Source organism: Sycon ciliatum, chromosome 2 (genome assembly GCF_964019385.1).
Source record: "Sycon ciliatum chromosome 2, ocSycCili1.1, whole genome shotgun sequence".
Classification (NCBI taxonomy): Eukaryota; Metazoa; Porifera; class Calcarea; order Leucosolenida; family Sycettidae; genus Sycon; species Sycon ciliatum.
Genome location: NC_088644.1, coordinates 7,672,854 through 7,690,920, shown reverse-complemented (window position 1 = coordinate 7,690,920; position 18,067 = coordinate 7,672,854). Strand labels below are relative to the sequence as shown.

The window sequence follows — 18,067 nt, the reverse complement described above, 5'->3', positions numbered from 1 at the left end:
CTCTACACTAACACAGCAATGCAGTAATGACACTCTACACTAACAAAGCAATGCAGTAATGACACTCTACACTAACACAGCAATGCAGTAATGACTCTCTACAGTAACAAAGCAATGCAGTAATGACACTCTACACTAACACAGCAATGCAGTAATGACACTCTACACTAACACAGCAATGCAGTAATGACACTCTACACTAACACAGCAATGCTGTAATGACACAATGTATGCCATATTACAGTAAGGCACTGGAACAATACAAGACAGTAGTGTGCCCCAACAAGCAGCATCACTTCACTTAGTCAATGTTTTATGGAGAAAGTCTAGGTGAGAGGAATTTATCAACCTTCGAGCCTGCATTGCAAAAACACTCACTCTGAGGCTGAAGGTCAGGGTTAGCTCCTTCAGTGCTCGACATATCAATGATGCACACAGCTGCCAGGGCTAGGCAAAGTCTCAGCAACATGTTACCAAGCCAGTTTGATGTGATCCTGATGTCTGCAGAAACCGACAGGCAATGCAATTCCTTTGGGAAAAAACTTTTTAATCTAAGTGTGTGTGTATGTGTGCGTGTGTGTGTGTATGTTGGTGCGTGTGTGTGTATGTTTGTGTGTGTGTATGTTTGTGTGTGTGTGTGTATGTTTGTGTGTGTGTGTATGTTTGTGTGTGTGTGCAGTAACAATTTCAGAATTGTTTATAGCATAGATACTTGGGCCAGAAAGGTGCCCTGTAGACGAATGTGACAGGAATAGGGGCGTCCGGATTCGGGACTTTCGTAGATTCTTAATCTGGACTCCTTAATCCGGGCCCGTTCGTTTTTGGGGCACTGTAATACCTATAGACGTTACCCTCAACTCCGTCCACTACTCAGATATTACAATGAGCCTCTCTGCTGGATTCCACCAACCGTACACTACATTCTACGTCAGCATCCACTCCAAACGCCAGCCACAAATCAGAAACAACATCCCCGCTGGCATCCACAGCCAGCTTGCAAGCATATCCTGCTTGCAAGCATATCCTGCCTGACGTAGTCTATGAACATGCAGAGGCCGTCAATGCCAATGGCCACCCCAGCACACTAACAGAGAAAATGAGCAGAAAACAGAGGAATGGGAAGAGGAGTGTAGTCTGGTAACCCCCTCCCCCCCCCCGCCCCCCCCCCCCCCTCCTCCATTTACACTTTGCAGCTGAAATGTCAAAAGACTCAAAACCAAGATCAGTGGCAATTTTCTGGCACTCATCCAGAGGACATCCCTCCCCACTCAAAGCTCAGAAAATATTCACCGAAAACGCCATCAAGATCAGAGATAGCTGCATGCCAAACATGACAGCGAGCATCAAGAGCCATAACAAAGCAATAGTCCACTCACAGATGATCCACCCCCCCCCCCCCCCCGGATTAAGTATATGCTCCACTATTCCCTGGTTGTCACCTCCCTTCCGCACTGCTTCGGGATGGATCTTTTGCTATAAAAAAAATAAAAAAGTAAATTATCGTATCCGTTCCCGAAGGGAACTCACGACGGCCGCTAACACCCGATGAACCGTTAGGCGCTGCATCTGCCGCTAGGATTTATCTTTTGCTATATCTGGTGGTAAATCACACAAATACAAAAGCCTTTTTGTGATTCTAAATGTACCGGTATGAATGTTTTTGCAAGGTACACTGTACCTGTACCTAAAATTGATGACTAAAAATAGAAAGTCCGACAATCTTCGCTTACATTCAAACTGTAGCGGACAGGAGTGCAATAGATGTACATGACTGTTGATCTCTTGACAGCATGTTACAAGTCGGAAGACGCACTGTGTTGAAAACAGTGCTCCTGACTACAACCATCATCGGTTTACATAAATGCACGTTTGCAGCTGGCAGCGCTCAAATCAAATAACTTATATTATGTTAGAAGACTCACCGTTTATGACAATGCTGCAGGTGCAAATATCAGACTGAGACTCCCTCTCTGCTCACCAGCGGTCAGCCTGGACGACAAAATTCGCCTCCCAGTTCGGTCGTAATGCTGTTTACACTTGAACTCAGGTCACACCAAAGTCGGAAATCTCCGAGAATGTTCTTGCTGCTCGTCGCTTCTGTTCATAACAGAAGTATTTTCGGCGGACCAGTCCAATCTGTTCTTCGGCCATCCCATCCGCTCTAAAAATAGAAAAATCCGCTCTCCAAGCTTTGAGGCCGTGAAATGCCGAACTACGGGGATCCGCATCCTACACTAAAGTGTTACGGTGTAGGGCTCAACTCACTTATGAAAGAAAGGTTTGGCAAACTGCCGAAGTTAAACTTAAAGACAGGAAACGTGCATGCTCCAGGCACAGATCTTTCACATGATGAAAGCCTGAGAGAGGCCTGGATGGAGGCGAATATTTTGTGACCAAAATCAACGGACAACTGATATCTAATATTACTGGGGACTTACGTGACTAGTGCGTTCATGCGGGAGTCTTGACGTAGACAATCATAGAGTTCTGGCAGGACTTTATCAGTCGGGGAGATGTCCTATCTAGGACCTCGCACTCTGAATGAATCTGATTGGTTACCTGTCCCAGAGTTGTCATGGAAGCGTCGGTCGCGCACACGCGATGAAAAGAAGTGTTGCGTGAGCATTTCTGAATGTATGTGGAGGATGCACGATCGTAATGGCGATGGATTTCTTTCCGAATTGGTCAAGTTTGAGGGAATAGGCGGAGAATATCAGACATGGGCGGGGATTGAGGTAGTGTATATTCGATTCGCCATCGAATACCCGACCGAATGGCCGTTTTCGTTTGGGGATTTCATGTGGGGTTTCTCGTAGCCACGCGGCGCTTCTTTGGAAACGATTGGTTCTACATGTACTTTTGAATGTTTTGCCTTTGGAATGTTTCTTCACGCCCGTGCGTTCATTTCGCCCCAAACCTGGCCATGCAGAGGAGGAAGACGAGGCAGCAGGCGCTAGGCCCGTAAATTACTGTTTGGAAGATATTATTTGGCCAAAGCTTGCTGTTGGCGTTTTTGATTTCTTGGATACGACAGCTCTTGGCTAAAACTGGACCTTGGACGGTCTTTCTTGGATATCAACCCAGGACGTGGTGGTCATGGACGTATCGCCATCGCTTTCAGCCATATCCTTCTGCTGCCTGAAACCAATGGCGAAAGTAAAAACTTTATCGCAGCAGCAGCTACTGCTCTGCTGAAAGTGCGAACACAAATAATTGCTTCGCCAATCCTCTTGTGCACTTGCAATTTTCAATGCGACCAAACGATTCGCTTGCCAGTTCCTTTGTCCAGGCGTACTCCACAACGAGGAAAATAAAATTCGTGAAGGCAAGAGGCAAGATACGAATCTCGACTCGCTTGAGGCAAGCCGCCAGGAGAACGACAACTTTTGAGACGAAAGGCCTTCGCGATTCGTTGCGTTTGTTTTGAGTGCGACATGTTAGGGGTCGTCCGCAATTATCGAAAGTTTTTTCCAATCCGTAGTAGCTTCGAAAGTGGGTGGGTGGGTCAAGGACAGTTACGGATTGAAAAACTTCCGAAATGACACGTGCGCGTGCCACGTGTACGTCTACGTGTAGCCCCTGTTTTCCACGCGCGGCTGCGCGCGAACGGTCTACTACAAATATTTTTGTAGTTCTGGCAGTTTCTGCGCCCACGCGCGCGCTTCCTTGGCTGCTCCTGGGCCGGGGATCATAAAGTTCGGCGCATTCGACGGCGAGTCGACACTTTCTATTTTTGAGTTTCACTGTCTCCTTCGTCCAGAGTACCGTCTTCCATGCACTCCTTTGAAGTCCTTCCGTCTAGCGCTGGCGCTGACGACTGTTATTGACTATGTCCAGACAGGCGACGTTGTTTGGAAAGGCGGTGAAGAAGCAGCCCTTTTTCAAAACCGCTGGTGACTCTGATTATTACAGAACAATAAATTGCTTGTGGCAGTTGTCCAAGACGACGAACAAGGATGTATTCTTTGCCGAAGCGAAAAAGGAATGGACGAGTTTGTTCCATATGTGTTGGGTTGTGTGTCCATCAATAATATTTTATTACGGACTGGGGGGGTGGGTGGGTGGGTGAGGAAAAATTTGAAGCTACTACGGATTGGAAAAAACTTTCGATAATTGCGGACGACCCCTTACTTTGTTCATCTTCCTCGGACGCGACACAAAGTTTTGAGTCACGTGTCACGATTACTATGGGAACAGCATAGTATGTATGCTGGGGCATGCTGGGTTCCGTGATGTCCTATCTAGGACATCACCAGGACTGTTTATGGCTGAATCAAGGCCGAGTGCATACGGCCAAGGGCGCAGGCCAAGGCGCGTAGCGCCGAGGCCTGCGCCCGCGGCCGTGCGCACGAGGCCTTGATGAAGGCGGAAAGTCCTGCCAGAACTCTATGATCGTGTTTCAGGTTTCCACTTACTGACTTAGTGACTTACATCCTTTGAGCCGCGTAGACCATGGTAGACGGTATAACTATAAGCGCGATACCACATACTGACATAGGGTGGATGTTGGGGACGTGGTGGCTAGACCTGTTGCCTTTTTTCTTTGCTCAATGCTCAAGAACAAGTAGGTTGGTCGTGGACGTGGTGGCTACACTATCACTCCTTTGCTGACACGCGATGATCTTATCAGTTTTCGCTTACATCAGTACATGAAGGCCTCGTGGCCTTGATTCATGGTCAGGTTTCACTTGCGAACTGTATATAAGCGCGACACCACCTAGGGGTGGAGGTCGGGGACGTGGTGGACGGATCTCTTGCCATTTTTTCCAATTATTTATTCCTCAGGTTAAGTCGTCCTTTGATGCTCGTACTCGTAGACTGTATATAAGCGCGATACCACCTAGGGGTGGAGGTCGGGGACGTGGTGGCAAGAACTCTTGCCATTTTTCCCTTGGCCTTGAAGAAGAAGAATGTTTTGAATTGTTTTCAGGTTGTAGCTGTTTAGTTTTGTCACTCCTTTACTGACACGCGTACAAACCTGTTGTCAACATCGCCATTAGCTTGTAGAATACTGGATTGCTTACTACATGTAGCCACCTTTGCTACCTTACATCATAGTACTTGTATGTTTATTACATCAATGAACAGAACTGGGCATGAGGTCATGTCTACAGGCATGCCCAATCTACATGATTGTAGTTCAACCATGTACTTACTCTACTCTCCTCCAAAGCCAAGGACGGCAAGGTCCAGAGATGAACTGAGATGGCAACGGAAAACTGACGCAGACCCCTGCACTGTAGAGCTAGGCTGACAGCGTGCGGGCCTTTATCGGCTCATCAAGGCCACCGCGGGAACGTCGCTCATTGGCTACAACCATGGAAACGGCACTGTAAAAACCTGAAACTAAGATCATGAAACACTACAATGCAAATGCCCTGTGTTCTCAGGCAGTCTTCACTTCAGTCCCTAGGGCCTAGGGCCCGGTACTAGGGGCTGCATGTAGATCTACATGTACAGAGCACATGAGAATTCATGTACTAGTAGATCTACTAGTACAACACAATCATAATGTTGGATTGACAGCATGAAACAAGGTTAGGTGGAGGACACTGTGTTCGGAAACAGTGACCTTACTACAACCTTCCGCGGTTGGCAGAGCCCCGGTCCCTTCGGACCATTTGAACCATATGGGTGTTGAACCCGGTTCTGACCCTCATTATGCTAGGGGGGTTTTAGACTTCTCCTTACGTCCGTCGTGTATTCTTTGATCGCTCCTGGATGTCGTCCTGGTAGTCATGTAAAAAAAGTAAATTATCGTATCCGTTCCCGAAGGGAACTCACGACGGCCGCTAACACCCGATAAACCCTAGCGGCAGATGCAGGGCCTAACGGTAGTCATATAGCTACTTTGAAAACCTGAATTGCTTTTCTTTAAAAATCTTCTTTTCTTCCAACTTCTGCCCATGGCGTCCTTCTCTCAGCTCGTCAGCTGTCAACAGTTACTGCCACCACCATGACACTGTCGCGAGAAGGTGCTCTCTGTAGACGGGATTGGTGATGTCCCGACGCGGCTGACGAGCTGAGAGAAGGACGCCATGGGCAGAAGTTGGAAGAAAAGAAGATTTAAGAAAAAACAATTCCGGTTTTTAAAAGTAGCTACATGAATACCAGGACGACATCCAGGAGCGATCAAAGAACATGTTAACACACGACGGACGTAAGGAAAAGTCTAAAACCCCCCTAGCATAATGAGGGTCAGAACCGGGTTCAACACCCATATGGCTCAAATGATCCAAAGGAACCCGGGCTCTGCCAACCGCGGGAGGTTGTAGTAAGGTCACTGTTTCCGAACACAGTGTCCTCCACCTTGTTTCATGCTGTCAATCTAACAATATGTGTTAACTATTACAAGGTTTATCTAATACTAGTTTCGAACTAGTATTAGGTTATAATTATAATAGTACAACTCAGTATCACTAAGGCAGATATCGGTGTAAGGTAGTGCTGAATTTCCGCTCGCGTTATTTGGCTCACACCATCGGATTTTCCATGTCTCTCAGCACATACATGTTCATGTACAGGGATCATGGGGATGGACAGCAATAACAAGAGTGGGGAAAGGGAGCTTGTCTTGACCTGAGCTCTACCAATCATGATAACTCAACTACAATAAGCGTAACGGTGGTTCTGGAAATGTTTTTGAATGTTTTGATGGAGGAATATTAGTGTACTCACGATCCGACGAGAGCATTCCCGGTATCACTGCACTGCCAGCAAGAGTACATAACTCCCCAGGGGAATGTGGATGCGGTGATGATGTAGATGTACATCCAGTCTAAGAAAGAGCGTATAAATGGCTATGGCGGGCATGATGTTTCTGCAGACTGTGCATTGAACACACTATGCTAAGCCTGGCTCCTTTACAGGAAAACACAGCATGCCATGGCTAAGCAGATTAACAGGACACAAAGAAATGATGAAGATTGGGTGTGTATGATTCTATCAGTAACTCTATGACAGGAGCGCCTTCCGTGTTTCACTGCATGCACGTGATTGTCTCAGTCCGATCATGGCATGGTCATTCAGTATCACGCGTGGCTGTGATTATTCACTCTGACCATGGCAAACATTGAGTATTATGCATAATTCTCGTAAATGTCATCTGAGGTGAAGGATGCGTGTGAGCCTGTCTTCTCCATGCCATCCTTATGACAAGGGTCAACGGAGCCAGGACTTCGGAAGGAGACATCATCGTAATCATCTCCGCCTTCTTCTTTGTCCACTTCCACGTATTCCTCAGCTTCTTCCACTTGATCTGTGATAGAGCAGTAGTCGTCAGTGGCTGGCTTTGTCTTGGTTGCGAGTGGTGTTGGTGGCGGGCCGATGTTCGGGCCGGAGTCGCCACTTAAGACTGACCTACTTCGGACTGCTGGCACTTGGCTTAGCTGCTTGGCAGGCGCAGGCGTTTTGTCCGGAGGTGTGTTCGGCGACGTGGTAGCTTCCTGACGGCCGGGCCCCTCATTGTAAAAGTTGCCAGCTGGTCTCTGCTGCGTGACACGCATCCCGCTGAACACTCCCGTGATGACATGCAGTTTGTTCTGCCATTGGAGCACGGCCACTGCCGTGATGGCGACCAACAACACGATCAGTATGCATATGCCCGCGATGTAGCCTCCAGCACCAGCGCACTGCGGCTCAGGACACGAACAATGAGGCGATGTGGTGGCAGCTACACTACCTATGGCCATGGTGCCAGCAAAAGATGACGTGTAGCTAATACTCCTACCAGTACTGACATTTGTGGTGGCCATAGTCGAGACATTCCCCTCAGTTGTCATGTTATTGTGATAACAGTAGCGGCGAATGGGTAGTTCCTACAGATATCTGTCACAGGTCAGAAGTTCAAACACACCCGAATCATTAGATGCTCTGCTCATGCATTCATGAGACAAGAGTATGTATTGATAGCAAAGATGAATTTTTCTTGTTCTCCCGGGAATTATGGCCCTAGCAGTAGGCTACCATTAATTAAAAGCATTGCTACCATTGCCCTTATAAATCCATGGAAACATTCCGGAATACCGAATGACTGAAAATCGAAATAACGCCTATTGCACATGTATCCGTGTGTGAGCCAACCCCCATCTCACGACGCCATGGATTCATTTGCGAGGCCAAATCATCAGAGCACCCGGTAATAGTCATGCATGTGACGCCTCCTAATATTGGCCGATGGGCAACCGTGATAGGCAACTACATCATGCACTTACTGCATGTGCGGTACTCAGTGCACACAGCACTCATTTTGCATGGAAGATGACTATGACGCCCCGTGCCTACAGTAATGGAAAGGATATTGAGATTACTAGTAGTATTTTTATTTTTTAGTATTTATTTATTTATTAACATCGAACAACTCAACAGTGTTGACACACAAATGTGTGACTACAACTACAGTGTCTATACATATAGTAACACAGTAACACTCATCCAACTATGCCACACACGGCACTATACCACACACGACACTGCTCTACTGATCTACCTACGTCGTATGCACACGTGAATCCTGCAACAGCGTTACCTGGAATTCGCTGGCCAATGGGCAATCCTCCGTCGTCCTTCCACTCAGATCGCAACCGCGAGCGTGCATAGCTTGGAGGCGCCTAGAGTACTATGAAGTATGATAAGACCACCTTGACTAAATTTGATCCTCTATATCTGACAGCGGAAAAGCTATTCTCTTTCTTCAGGAGCCCCGAAACACCGTGGTAGAAAGAAGCGCCTAAATTTGGCATTCGAAACAACAATCGGGGACTTAATTAATGTACCGGTATAAGTCTTGTTAGAATAATCGCAACTGTTTGCGACGCTGTCATTCTGCTCAGTTTAGCGACGACGTCAGGTCGGGTAGACCATAGAAAACCTTGGACGTGATTATTCTGAGAAATTCAACTGTCGAGACTCGATGCCATGAGGAAACGCGTGCTGCGCCCGGAAGAGAGGCTATGCAGGGTTCCGAACATGGCGCAAACCCGCAGTATAGTAGGTCCACGGCGACAGTTCCTCTGACAGGCGTAATCGACTGGTATTAGCATGTTGGGCGCATCAGATGCAAGCTGCTGGAGAATACTCAGTATTGTCCATTATGAACACCTCAGGGCCAGGGCTGCGTACACTGGTACAGTTGTGGTCTACACGCCCGTGGAGGCTACCCCTGAACTCGGAGGCTTGCAACAGGGACAACAATCTACGAAAGTGTACATCTATGTATTCAATCTGCGGCCAGAACTGTTTCGTCCTTTGTGGACTCATCAGCGCAGCACAGAGGAAATGAGGCCGAACCTGATAGCAATAACCTATGTGTTCATGTAGGCCAGGATGTGCGGGTGATGCGTAGAAAAGTGACAACGAGGAAATAATTATTAAAGTGTAGCTGGTCACAAATGTAGCTTATGTTACTGTAACTGTCGTCACTTTCTGTGCAATCAGGTGTCAACAGTACACAGGAAGATGCATACAACGTTAGTGTACAATCATGTACTAGTACACTAGTACAGTGAGTATCGTTTATAAAGTGACCGGGTGTAACGATATACCGGCTATAATGATCGAACTCGCCAAAATCAAAATCAAATCACAAAAAAATACAGCTAAAATATCACTATACACACTATTATCGGCTATACCGATATATCGCTTATTGTGATGGGCTTCAGGAAGCAAACCATATCAAATGCACAGGAAAATATCGTATATACTGATCAAGAGTGATGATCACAAAACAATTGTTCTTCAAATTTAGTTCATTTCTTCCGAAACTGATCCAGTGTTGCCTGGATGCATCTGGCAGCAGACGTGATTGAGAGAAAATTCTTCCCTGTATGCTGTAATCAGCCACATGTACACGTGGCTGCTTTTCATGCATTTTCCAGCGTGTACGCATCATTTCATGCATAGTCATGTGCCATGTGTCAGTCTTACATGCAAATCGGCTATAGTGATGCACCGGATATAGTGATAAATTATCGAAAATCAAAGGGGCACGTTATATCCACTATTTACTGTACTTGGAATTACCGATACTGTCACCAGTAGCTCTACATTTCACATGTACATGTACATGACAAGTAGTATTTTTTAGCCCTACATATGATTAATTGATTGATACTTTAGTTTCAAGGATTCTCCAGGGGAAAATGGATGCCTATCAAAGGGAGTCTCCTGGGGTATATAGAATTCCAAACACAGGTGCTCGATGTCCGGTGGATAGATTATGATATTGGTGCGTGAGTGTGACTATTGTACAACGCTATTTTATCTAATTAATTTCAGGAACATGTACCATGCAGCTATCACAAGAAAGTGTTCATCAAGAACGATGCGTGGGGTACTGTTAATAGCAGCATAATATTTTAGGTAAGATAAAATCGGTGCCGAAGTGAAACATAACGTGCGTGTGATGGAGCAATTGGTCACGACAATAATAGTTTTATGGTAGGCGCTGCAACTAGCGCAACGGTTACCTTGGTTACGTGCCTGGTGCACACTCACAGTGCCTAATCGTCGGGCTGAAAATCATAACATTGTTTTACTATACGTGTACATGTACATGATGAATCTCGTACCCCGTACCCTCTAATGGCTGTATTGAAGTAGTTTCAGTGACGAACGTGGGATGTGTGGATTCTCCTAGATCCAGTAACACCGTGATACTGCCGTGGAAATGAGGCAAATAAGATCATGGGTTGATATTGTGCAAAGTAAAGGTACCACTGTCTCAAGGCAAATTCACAGCTGTAAGGTATCCAATGTGTTCATAACCAACATCGTACCAGGCAGTAGCAATATACATACAGTGCATTGTTAACCTTGCTGGAGTGTCGCAGTGTCCTTCAGTTACATGGTCGTGTCTCCCCGTGACATGGGAACGTACGTAGCTTCTCTGTCCAAGGTTTCCTGGTTCACGTACAGCTCCTCTGGATCCTTGGAGAGCGGTTGCAGTCTGGATACGCTCGAGATGACGCTCTGGCGTGGAGGCTGTGGGGCCGGGGGCTTGCGACTGATATGACCATCGGAATGATGTCTTGGTGGCTCGCCAATGCCCCCGGCCGGACTTGGTTTGCTTCGATCAGTGGATGCATTCGGCAACATTGCTTGACTCTGTCGAGAACTACTGGTGCTCGTCTGTGCTGGAACAGCTAGCGATGTCGCTTTGTCCGATTTCAGCTGATCGTTTCTGACATTGGTGGTGCTGCCCCGAGGACTACTGACTGTGCTGTGGGATGCAGTGGATTGTTTGTTCACGTAGACAATACGATCTTCACTGGCCTTCCTGCCATTGTCCGCAGAGCTGGGCTGACTGAACTCGGAGCCCAACTTCGACTTGACTACGAGATAATCACAACCATTGGCGTTGTCGTTTTCAGTGGAGGACAGGGTCACACTGGTCAGTGGCAGCGTGCCAGAACTAGTGACGTCAGCAGCTACCGACTCCCGACGGGGAACTTTCAAATACCGCTCACTTGAACTTTTTGTTGAAGGTGCCCTTTCATCGCTTGCATTCTTCTGAAGTTCGTACTGACAAAGGGCGGGTTCGCTGATCTTCTGCAGCTCCGTCAGTGTGGGGTCTGCTTTCCTCTCTGCCGCCTTCCTGCGTCGATATTGGAGAACAAAGATGGAGGCACCGAGGCACGTGACCAAAGCAATGAGGATACAAAGTACCACGAGGAATGGTGCTTGCTTGAAAGCGCTCTCCTTGTCAGCCTTGGTCCAAGGGTTTGATGGTTCATCAGGCACTTCTGCAGGACATACAGCAGGAAATAGCTCTATTGGCATTCCGAATACCGGTATGCACACTGTGGTAGCTGGGAGCGACGTCAAATAGCTCAATATCTACTTTTAAGGTAGAGCTTGCACACACACACACACACACACACACACACACACACACACACACACACACACACACACACACATGCATCAGTATGGCAGTGGGCAAGAAATGTTAGTTACAGCTCCCAGGCGACACAGAAACAATCAGGTCAGGTGGTTGATACAGAGACCAGTCTAGCTAGGGAGTGTTGTGAGGTCAATGAATGGCATATTGAGAGACAAGGTATAAGAAGAAGGAGAAGAGCATAAGCACGCCGTCATCTGACCTACCTATGCATAGTATCTCCGGCTCAGTCCACGCCGCAGAATCACCGCTCAGGCATAGGATCTCCGCGGTCGTGTTGCTATCATCCATTGGCATGTACCCCTTGGAGCACTGGTATGTGGCGTTAGACCTATCCGGAGACACTATCACTTGGCTGTTGTCCACTTGTGGAGTTGACCCGCACATTGCTGTCGATAGAAGAACCACGAAGGCACATTAATGATTTTCAATTGCATCGACCAGGGAACTCTACAATATTCGTGCAACATGTTTATGTGTGCGCGCGCGCGCGTGTGTGTGTGTATGGGGGGGGGGGTGTTCGTTACGGACTTTAGATTCACCCCTGGTGACCTGCTGGACTCGATGTCAATATACAAGTCATGATTGTATAATATTATCTACAGAGCAGGAGCACTTGTGTGAACTCTGTGAACAATATGCCGAATTGCCAACTCGCCCACAATGCGACTCTTGCCAAAAACAGGCAATACGGCCGGGCTTGAATCGATAATGCGACCGGATGGTTGGAAAAGAAGGAAAATAGCAGAAAAGAGGAACTGTACACGTACAGCAATACATGTACATCATGAAACAGGTTATCAACGGTATAGAACCCAAGTACTCTTGAATTACCTACATACATTATGGTCCATACAGTGAAACTTCAATTTAAAGTACTTTGGATATAAAGTACATGATTGTGCAATAATGGACAATGTGTACTACATGTACATGTATCTCAGGACCTGCATTATGCTGTACCCACATGTACATGTACTACCAAGAGTACATAACCCCCCTCTTGGTAGTACATGTACCCGTCATTTGACCTCGGCTATACAGTACAGGCTTGTGGCCCTTGGGGTACGTTATACTGAAGTTTCACTGTACGTAATACTGAAGCCTAGTGAGCGACCTACAATAGGCGACATATTGTTAGATTGACAGCATGAAACAAGGTGGAGGACACTGTGTTCGGAAACAGTGATCTTACTACAACCTTCTAATAATAATATAATCTTTACTTCAGGATTACCCAAAGCCTATTTGGGGGATCTCCTATTTGTGTATGTACTAGTTCTAATACTGGTTTTGAACTAGTATTGGGTTATATAATACAATAGGCTACATGCAGGTTCACTGCGCTACATGTATATGTAGGTGTAAGGATGTAATTGTTAGCACTCTCTTCGCTTACCCATGTCCTGGCTCGTCACATACACTACTGCACTCAGTAGACAACACGCGATCGCACTTAGCACTGTGCTATCCATTCTTGGTAGATTGGTGTTGGTTCGTTTCTCTACAGCAGCTCTCACCTTGATCTCCCAGGGTTCCCGTCCCCTATTGAGGACCACACAGAAGTACAATGTACATGTACATACAGACTGACATGTGCTTTAGCGTGAGTGAACAGCTGGTGAAGTCTAAGCTGCTGGGAGGGTATTAAATACATAATTCAACCTGTGTGGATTCACAGGAAGTGTGGTTTCTACTTCTGAAGAACATGTTGAATGGTACGCGGTCGCTGCTTAGATAACGATTAGACTTAGCTTAATGGTGGAGCATCATGGTGGCTTGCCATAAGCCAGGGAGGGACCCTGGTTAGAGTCCTGGTACAGTGGTAGTGACAGTCAATAAAATTCCTCGGACTTTTTTCCCATTTCAGCTCCCTCAGGGCTCAACCTTATACATTATTATTACATGTGGCTCGTGTGAATTTTGCATTTACATATTCAGAAAAGTAATTAAAAGGTGACTGATCTGTGTGAAAAGATCATTTCCGTCAGCTATCGTTGAGGAGCTTCAGAGCGTCTCACAACACCACCTGCTCTACCTCGCCTCCATCTACTATTCAAGGAACGAGTTCACAAGTACCTACATGTACATTGTATCTGCGGCAGCGATCTGCTGACCGGCATAGTGCCTCCACTAACCTGGACTGCACAGCCGGACTGCTGATTTCAAATGGCCGACTTGCCTACCATTTGAAGTACTTAGTATCCTCTTTATATTCCTGCTGATCTATTATGATCGACTCTTGCTCATCAGGCTACTGTCCTGTCACCTTTACATTGTATTCTCACCAGCTCCCTAGTGCTCCTATTCATCTTCTTTTAGCATTTTCTGTTTGGCGTGCATGAGCAGTGTTGATTCTGAGACCATTGATCGGTTTTAGCTGCTCTTTATCCGTCTCCACTGTTTCGGCTGGCATTGTTATGTGCCTCCCTGCTATTTCTTGCTGGTGTTTTCACCATGATTGTTTGTAGATATCTTGTAAAATACATCTAATATCTACTACTTGTAAGCGACTTCCACTGCAGGGTAAATCATTGCTTTGCTCGTTATTTCATGCAGGGTCACCCTGAGACCTCAACACAACCTAGTGTGATTGTGTGCGTGCACTGGTGTGCCTTCCGATGATGCTTGCAGCGTGTGGAGACGGAGGACGACTGGTGCTAAACTGTCCTGTGCAGTGCATTAGTGATAGATCACCAAGGCCAAGGGCGACCGAGAGCAACTCAGTACAGCATACAGTAATTATTGAAATGCAGTCTCCCAGTGAGTACTTTTAAACTGGTTTAGTTGCTTACTGTCTTATCGAATGGCCGAGTTCGCCGCAGCTTCTGAGTTTTTGGTTTAGTTCTCACTGCTGTACAGCTCTTGCAAGATTAGAATACATCTGATCATGCATGGTACCTTGGTATTGGTATTGGTTTGATGATGTGTTAACAGCCCGTACAAGAGACTTTACTACTTCTTGCATGGTGCCTTGACAACTGCAGCGCATGTACTGGTATCCAGAATACTGGAGGCTGAGAATATACAGTCATGTAACTGTTCAAACTCACATGCATGCCTCACGCCGCCTGCACATTCATCTCTTCACCTCCACACTCCCCCATGCACTCTCGCTATATAGCAGACTGCCATGATAAGTCAATTTGATTTTGGAGAATCCTTTTTAAAATACAAGTAAGATGAACAACAGCATCTAACAATGCGGTATGCCACGAATCCCATCGTGTGGTTTACATCCTGTAAAAGTTATATTTTGGTTACACCCGCGGCTCAGACCATGCGCTGATTTACGGCCTATTAAACCAGTCACTTCACACCATTCTTACCCTCGCTGCGTGTCTGGATAGCAAGACTGCTGTCAGTCAGAACAGAGACTCTACTACTGGTATCCGATCAGTCGTCGCGGTTACGGATGTAGCACCGACTCTGGTCGCTGGTTGGTTACGACGAATCTCTCACCTCACTCTCCCTGACAAGAGCAGTACGAACGCTCTGCTCCTGAGGTTTGATTACAACACATTGTAGTACTTCACGTGGAGTACTAGTAGCCAGAGACTCAGCAGCCCTTTCCACCTTCAACGAAACGCAAGATTCAGCTGCTGCTGCTACTTAGATTCTACACGCCAACAACTCCAAGTGGGATATGAACCTGTGGTTGCTTGATCAAGTATCAGAATCCCAAGCTGGGGAATATACTCCGTATTCCAAGACCATAGCACCGTGTGCCGGTTATTCGCCTAGCCATATGCAGTGTACTAGTACTCGTTGGAATCATACCTTCTGCCGGAAAAGCCAAACCTACACACGAACAGCAGCACGTTGTCGTTAGGGCGCAGACAACATTGAGAAGAGTGCAAGAATTTGTGTGAGCAAGGGTCGACGAGTTCACCCCTTGTGTGGGCGCGGGCGCGTGTGGGTATGTGCGTCGGTGGTCAGATGGTGAGGTGAATGATACACTGACTAGTAATAGTATAGCAGTGATCATATGCACCCCGTACCCGTGATCATTTCCGCTGGCCTCGCCGTACCCTGCTCCAACTGTGCATCCTCTAGACCAGTCAAGCGTAACAACGACACCTCCATTGACGACACCTGATTTTCATCCGAATTTGTGAAATCCTGGCTTACCCGTATGCACAATGATGCTGTAGCTACGAAGTACGAGTACACCTGGTACACGACTGTGTGAAAAGAGTGTTCATCGCGAATTCCTGATCAGAGATGGAGCAACCGCTAACGTAACTAGTTACGTTCATCAAACACACGGCTGTGGTACAGCAGGCACTATGGAAATTAATGCTAAGTAAGGTCAAGTTAGCACTGACCACAAAATCCGTTGATCCCCGAGCTGCAGAGAGTGGGGCAGTCAATGTCATAGGCCGACCCTTTAATTTTAACAGGTTTGTTGATGGAGTTCAGTTGTCTGGTGTTTGCCTTACGACTTTTGTTTGTGTTGTTTGTATACTTTATTTGAATTCGCTAATCCAAACGAGCACAAATGCTCAATGACAAGGCAGCGAATATGTTATTGGCTTGAACCTCGGAGTTACAAACCAACCTGAACGTCCCCCTTTTTCCCTTTGCTCAGTCTGCTCTTGTACTAACACTGACCAGTACTGGCAGTAGCAAAGCTCAACGGCCACGGGCCTGAGGGCTTAGCTGAGGTCACTGGCAGCATGCTCCATGCTCGCTGAAACTCGTGCGCGAATGTACTTGTATCATTAATTTTCTCCAGTGGCGTGCACCGAGTCTTGAAAGGGAGGTTTCTAGAGTTGGAAATTTTTTCTGTAGATATAGTTATGTATTTGTGAACAGGCGCATCCCTCCAACATCCCGTCGGAGATAACCATGATAACGGCGAGGGCTAGGGAGGAGGGGGGGACTCAAGATTAGGGGTGCAGGGCACCAATGAACACTGGTGCTGATGAGCAGGGGGGACTCAAGATTAGGGGTGCAGGGCACCAATGAACACTGGTGCTGATGAGACGCGGGGCTCCGACTGCTATCATCAGATCATTCCGGCACAAACGCGTCTGAGAGGGAACCAGGTCCAGGGGTAGAAAGGACAGAAATAGGAGCAATGAGAAATGGAGGGAGGGGACGATGTTGCATGGAAATGTTGGTACATAAACCGGTAGCAGGATAAAATGGGTACGGGTTACCTTTTACATACCAGCACTTGAAAAAGTATTTGCAAAGAGGGTGCAAAAGTCAATGTACTCATATACATGTTTGTCATATTGAACACGTAAAACTAAAAGTTTGATAGGCCTAGCCGCCCAGGCTACACTACAGACAGTCTATAACACTATGACATAGTGTTATAGACTGTCTGTAGTGTAGCCTGGGCGGCTAGGCCTATCAAACTTTTACTAGGGATTCCAGTCAAAATTTCAAATTCATAATTCAAGCTAGCTTGTTCTTGGACAATGTCACCAAGGAAATGAGAAATCCTATGGTACCAATTTTATCAAAATCGGTCCAGGCATTCGAAAGTTATAGCCATTTTTCTACCATCGACATTGTCGATGGTACTTCACTAGTCCACTCCAGGCTTGTTCTTTTCATCAAAACACTGCTTACACATTCGACGTATCTTTTCTTTCTGTTCTTATGACGAAGTTTTCAGCATGTATTGGCAATGTTCCACATGATTTCAATAAAGAGTTATGGACCTTGCTTCGATGGACGCTCGCGGAAGAAAAGCGAAGCCCCGCGTCCTTGATTCGCGGCCGGAGCAGCGCAAGTGGATCATGGACGCACATTTTTACGTCCTCCAGTCGACAACGTTTTTGACGAACATCTCTGCTGCGCACATGAGCGAGAACGAAAGGCTGTGGAGATCTTGATTTGAGTCAACAGTGTGGAAGGAGATATCGTCAATCATACCCTTGAACTGACTTGCATCGCGCAGGCTTGACTCAAATTTCGAGACAAAACGGATTTCTTGAATGTCATCGCCAATCCAGGAGCGAACCAGAGCTAGAGATCGATCTCTCTGTGGCTACTCTCCACTGAAGAAAGAGAGAATAATGTATTTTGAACTGCATGCAAAGCAACTCTCTCTCACTTCGAAATAAGGACATAGTCACTGTACTGTGAGCTGCCCGTCGATCGACGCATATGCAGGATAACCAATCCAGGAGGCACGCTTTTCCTTTG

The 18,067-nt window shown here is 46.7% G+C and overlaps 2 protein-coding genes and 1 long non-coding RNA gene across 3 annotated transcripts in view; all 3 read right to left on the bottom strand.

Moving 5' to 3' along the window:
- The window catches only part of LOC135808496 (E-selectin-like), a gene marked incomplete at its 3' end in the record, with an annotated part of 46,523 nt that extends 44,246 nt beyond the window's left edge, over nt 1–2,277 (bottom strand). Inside the window, 2 exon segments of the mRNA XM_065321693.1 lie at nt 379–501; nt 1,923–2,277. Of these exon segments, the coding sequence (XP_065177765.1) occupies nt 379–469 (91 nt within the window).
- A 4,336-nt stretch (nt 2,278–6,613) lies between these two features.
- LOC135808495 (uncharacterized) lies at nt 6,614–8,779 on the bottom strand. Its single transcript, XR_010552084.1, has 2 exons — nt 8,528–8,779; nt 6,614–7,827 (listed from the first exon to the last, which is right to left on the bottom strand). It is a non-coding gene; the product is annotated as an uncharacterized LOC135808495 (long non-coding RNA).
- A 417-nt stretch (nt 8,780–9,196) lies between these two features.
- LOC135808493 (uncharacterized) lies at nt 9,197–15,508 on the bottom strand. The gene is made up of 4 exons (XM_065321692.1): nt 15,232–15,508; nt 13,302–13,447; nt 12,109–12,291; nt 9,197–11,744 (listed from the first exon to the last, which is right to left on the bottom strand). The coding sequence occupies exons 2-4, from the start codon at nt 13,375–13,377 to the stop codon at nt 10,843–10,845; spliced, it is 1,161 nt and encodes a 386-aa protein (XP_065177764.1). The 5' UTR covers nt 13,378–13,447; nt 15,232–15,508; the 3' UTR covers nt 9,197–10,842.
- Between the last annotated feature and the right edge of the window lie 2,559 nt (nt 15,509–18,067).

Bases quoted from the DNA above. Each gene is read 5' to 3' on its own strand.
- LOC135808493 (XM_065321692.1), bottom strand. From the start codon at position 13,377: ATGGATAGCACAGTGCTAAGTGCGATCGCGTGTTGTCTACTGAGTGCA. The intron at 12,292-13,301 runs GTAAGCGAAGAG...TTCTATCGACAG, and splicing joins TGTGACGAGCCAGGACATGG to CAATGTGCGGGTCAACTCCA. The intron at 11,745-12,108 runs GTAGGTCAGATG...TATGTCCTGCAG, and splicing joins GCCGGAGATACTATGCATAG to AAGTGCCTGATGAACCATCA.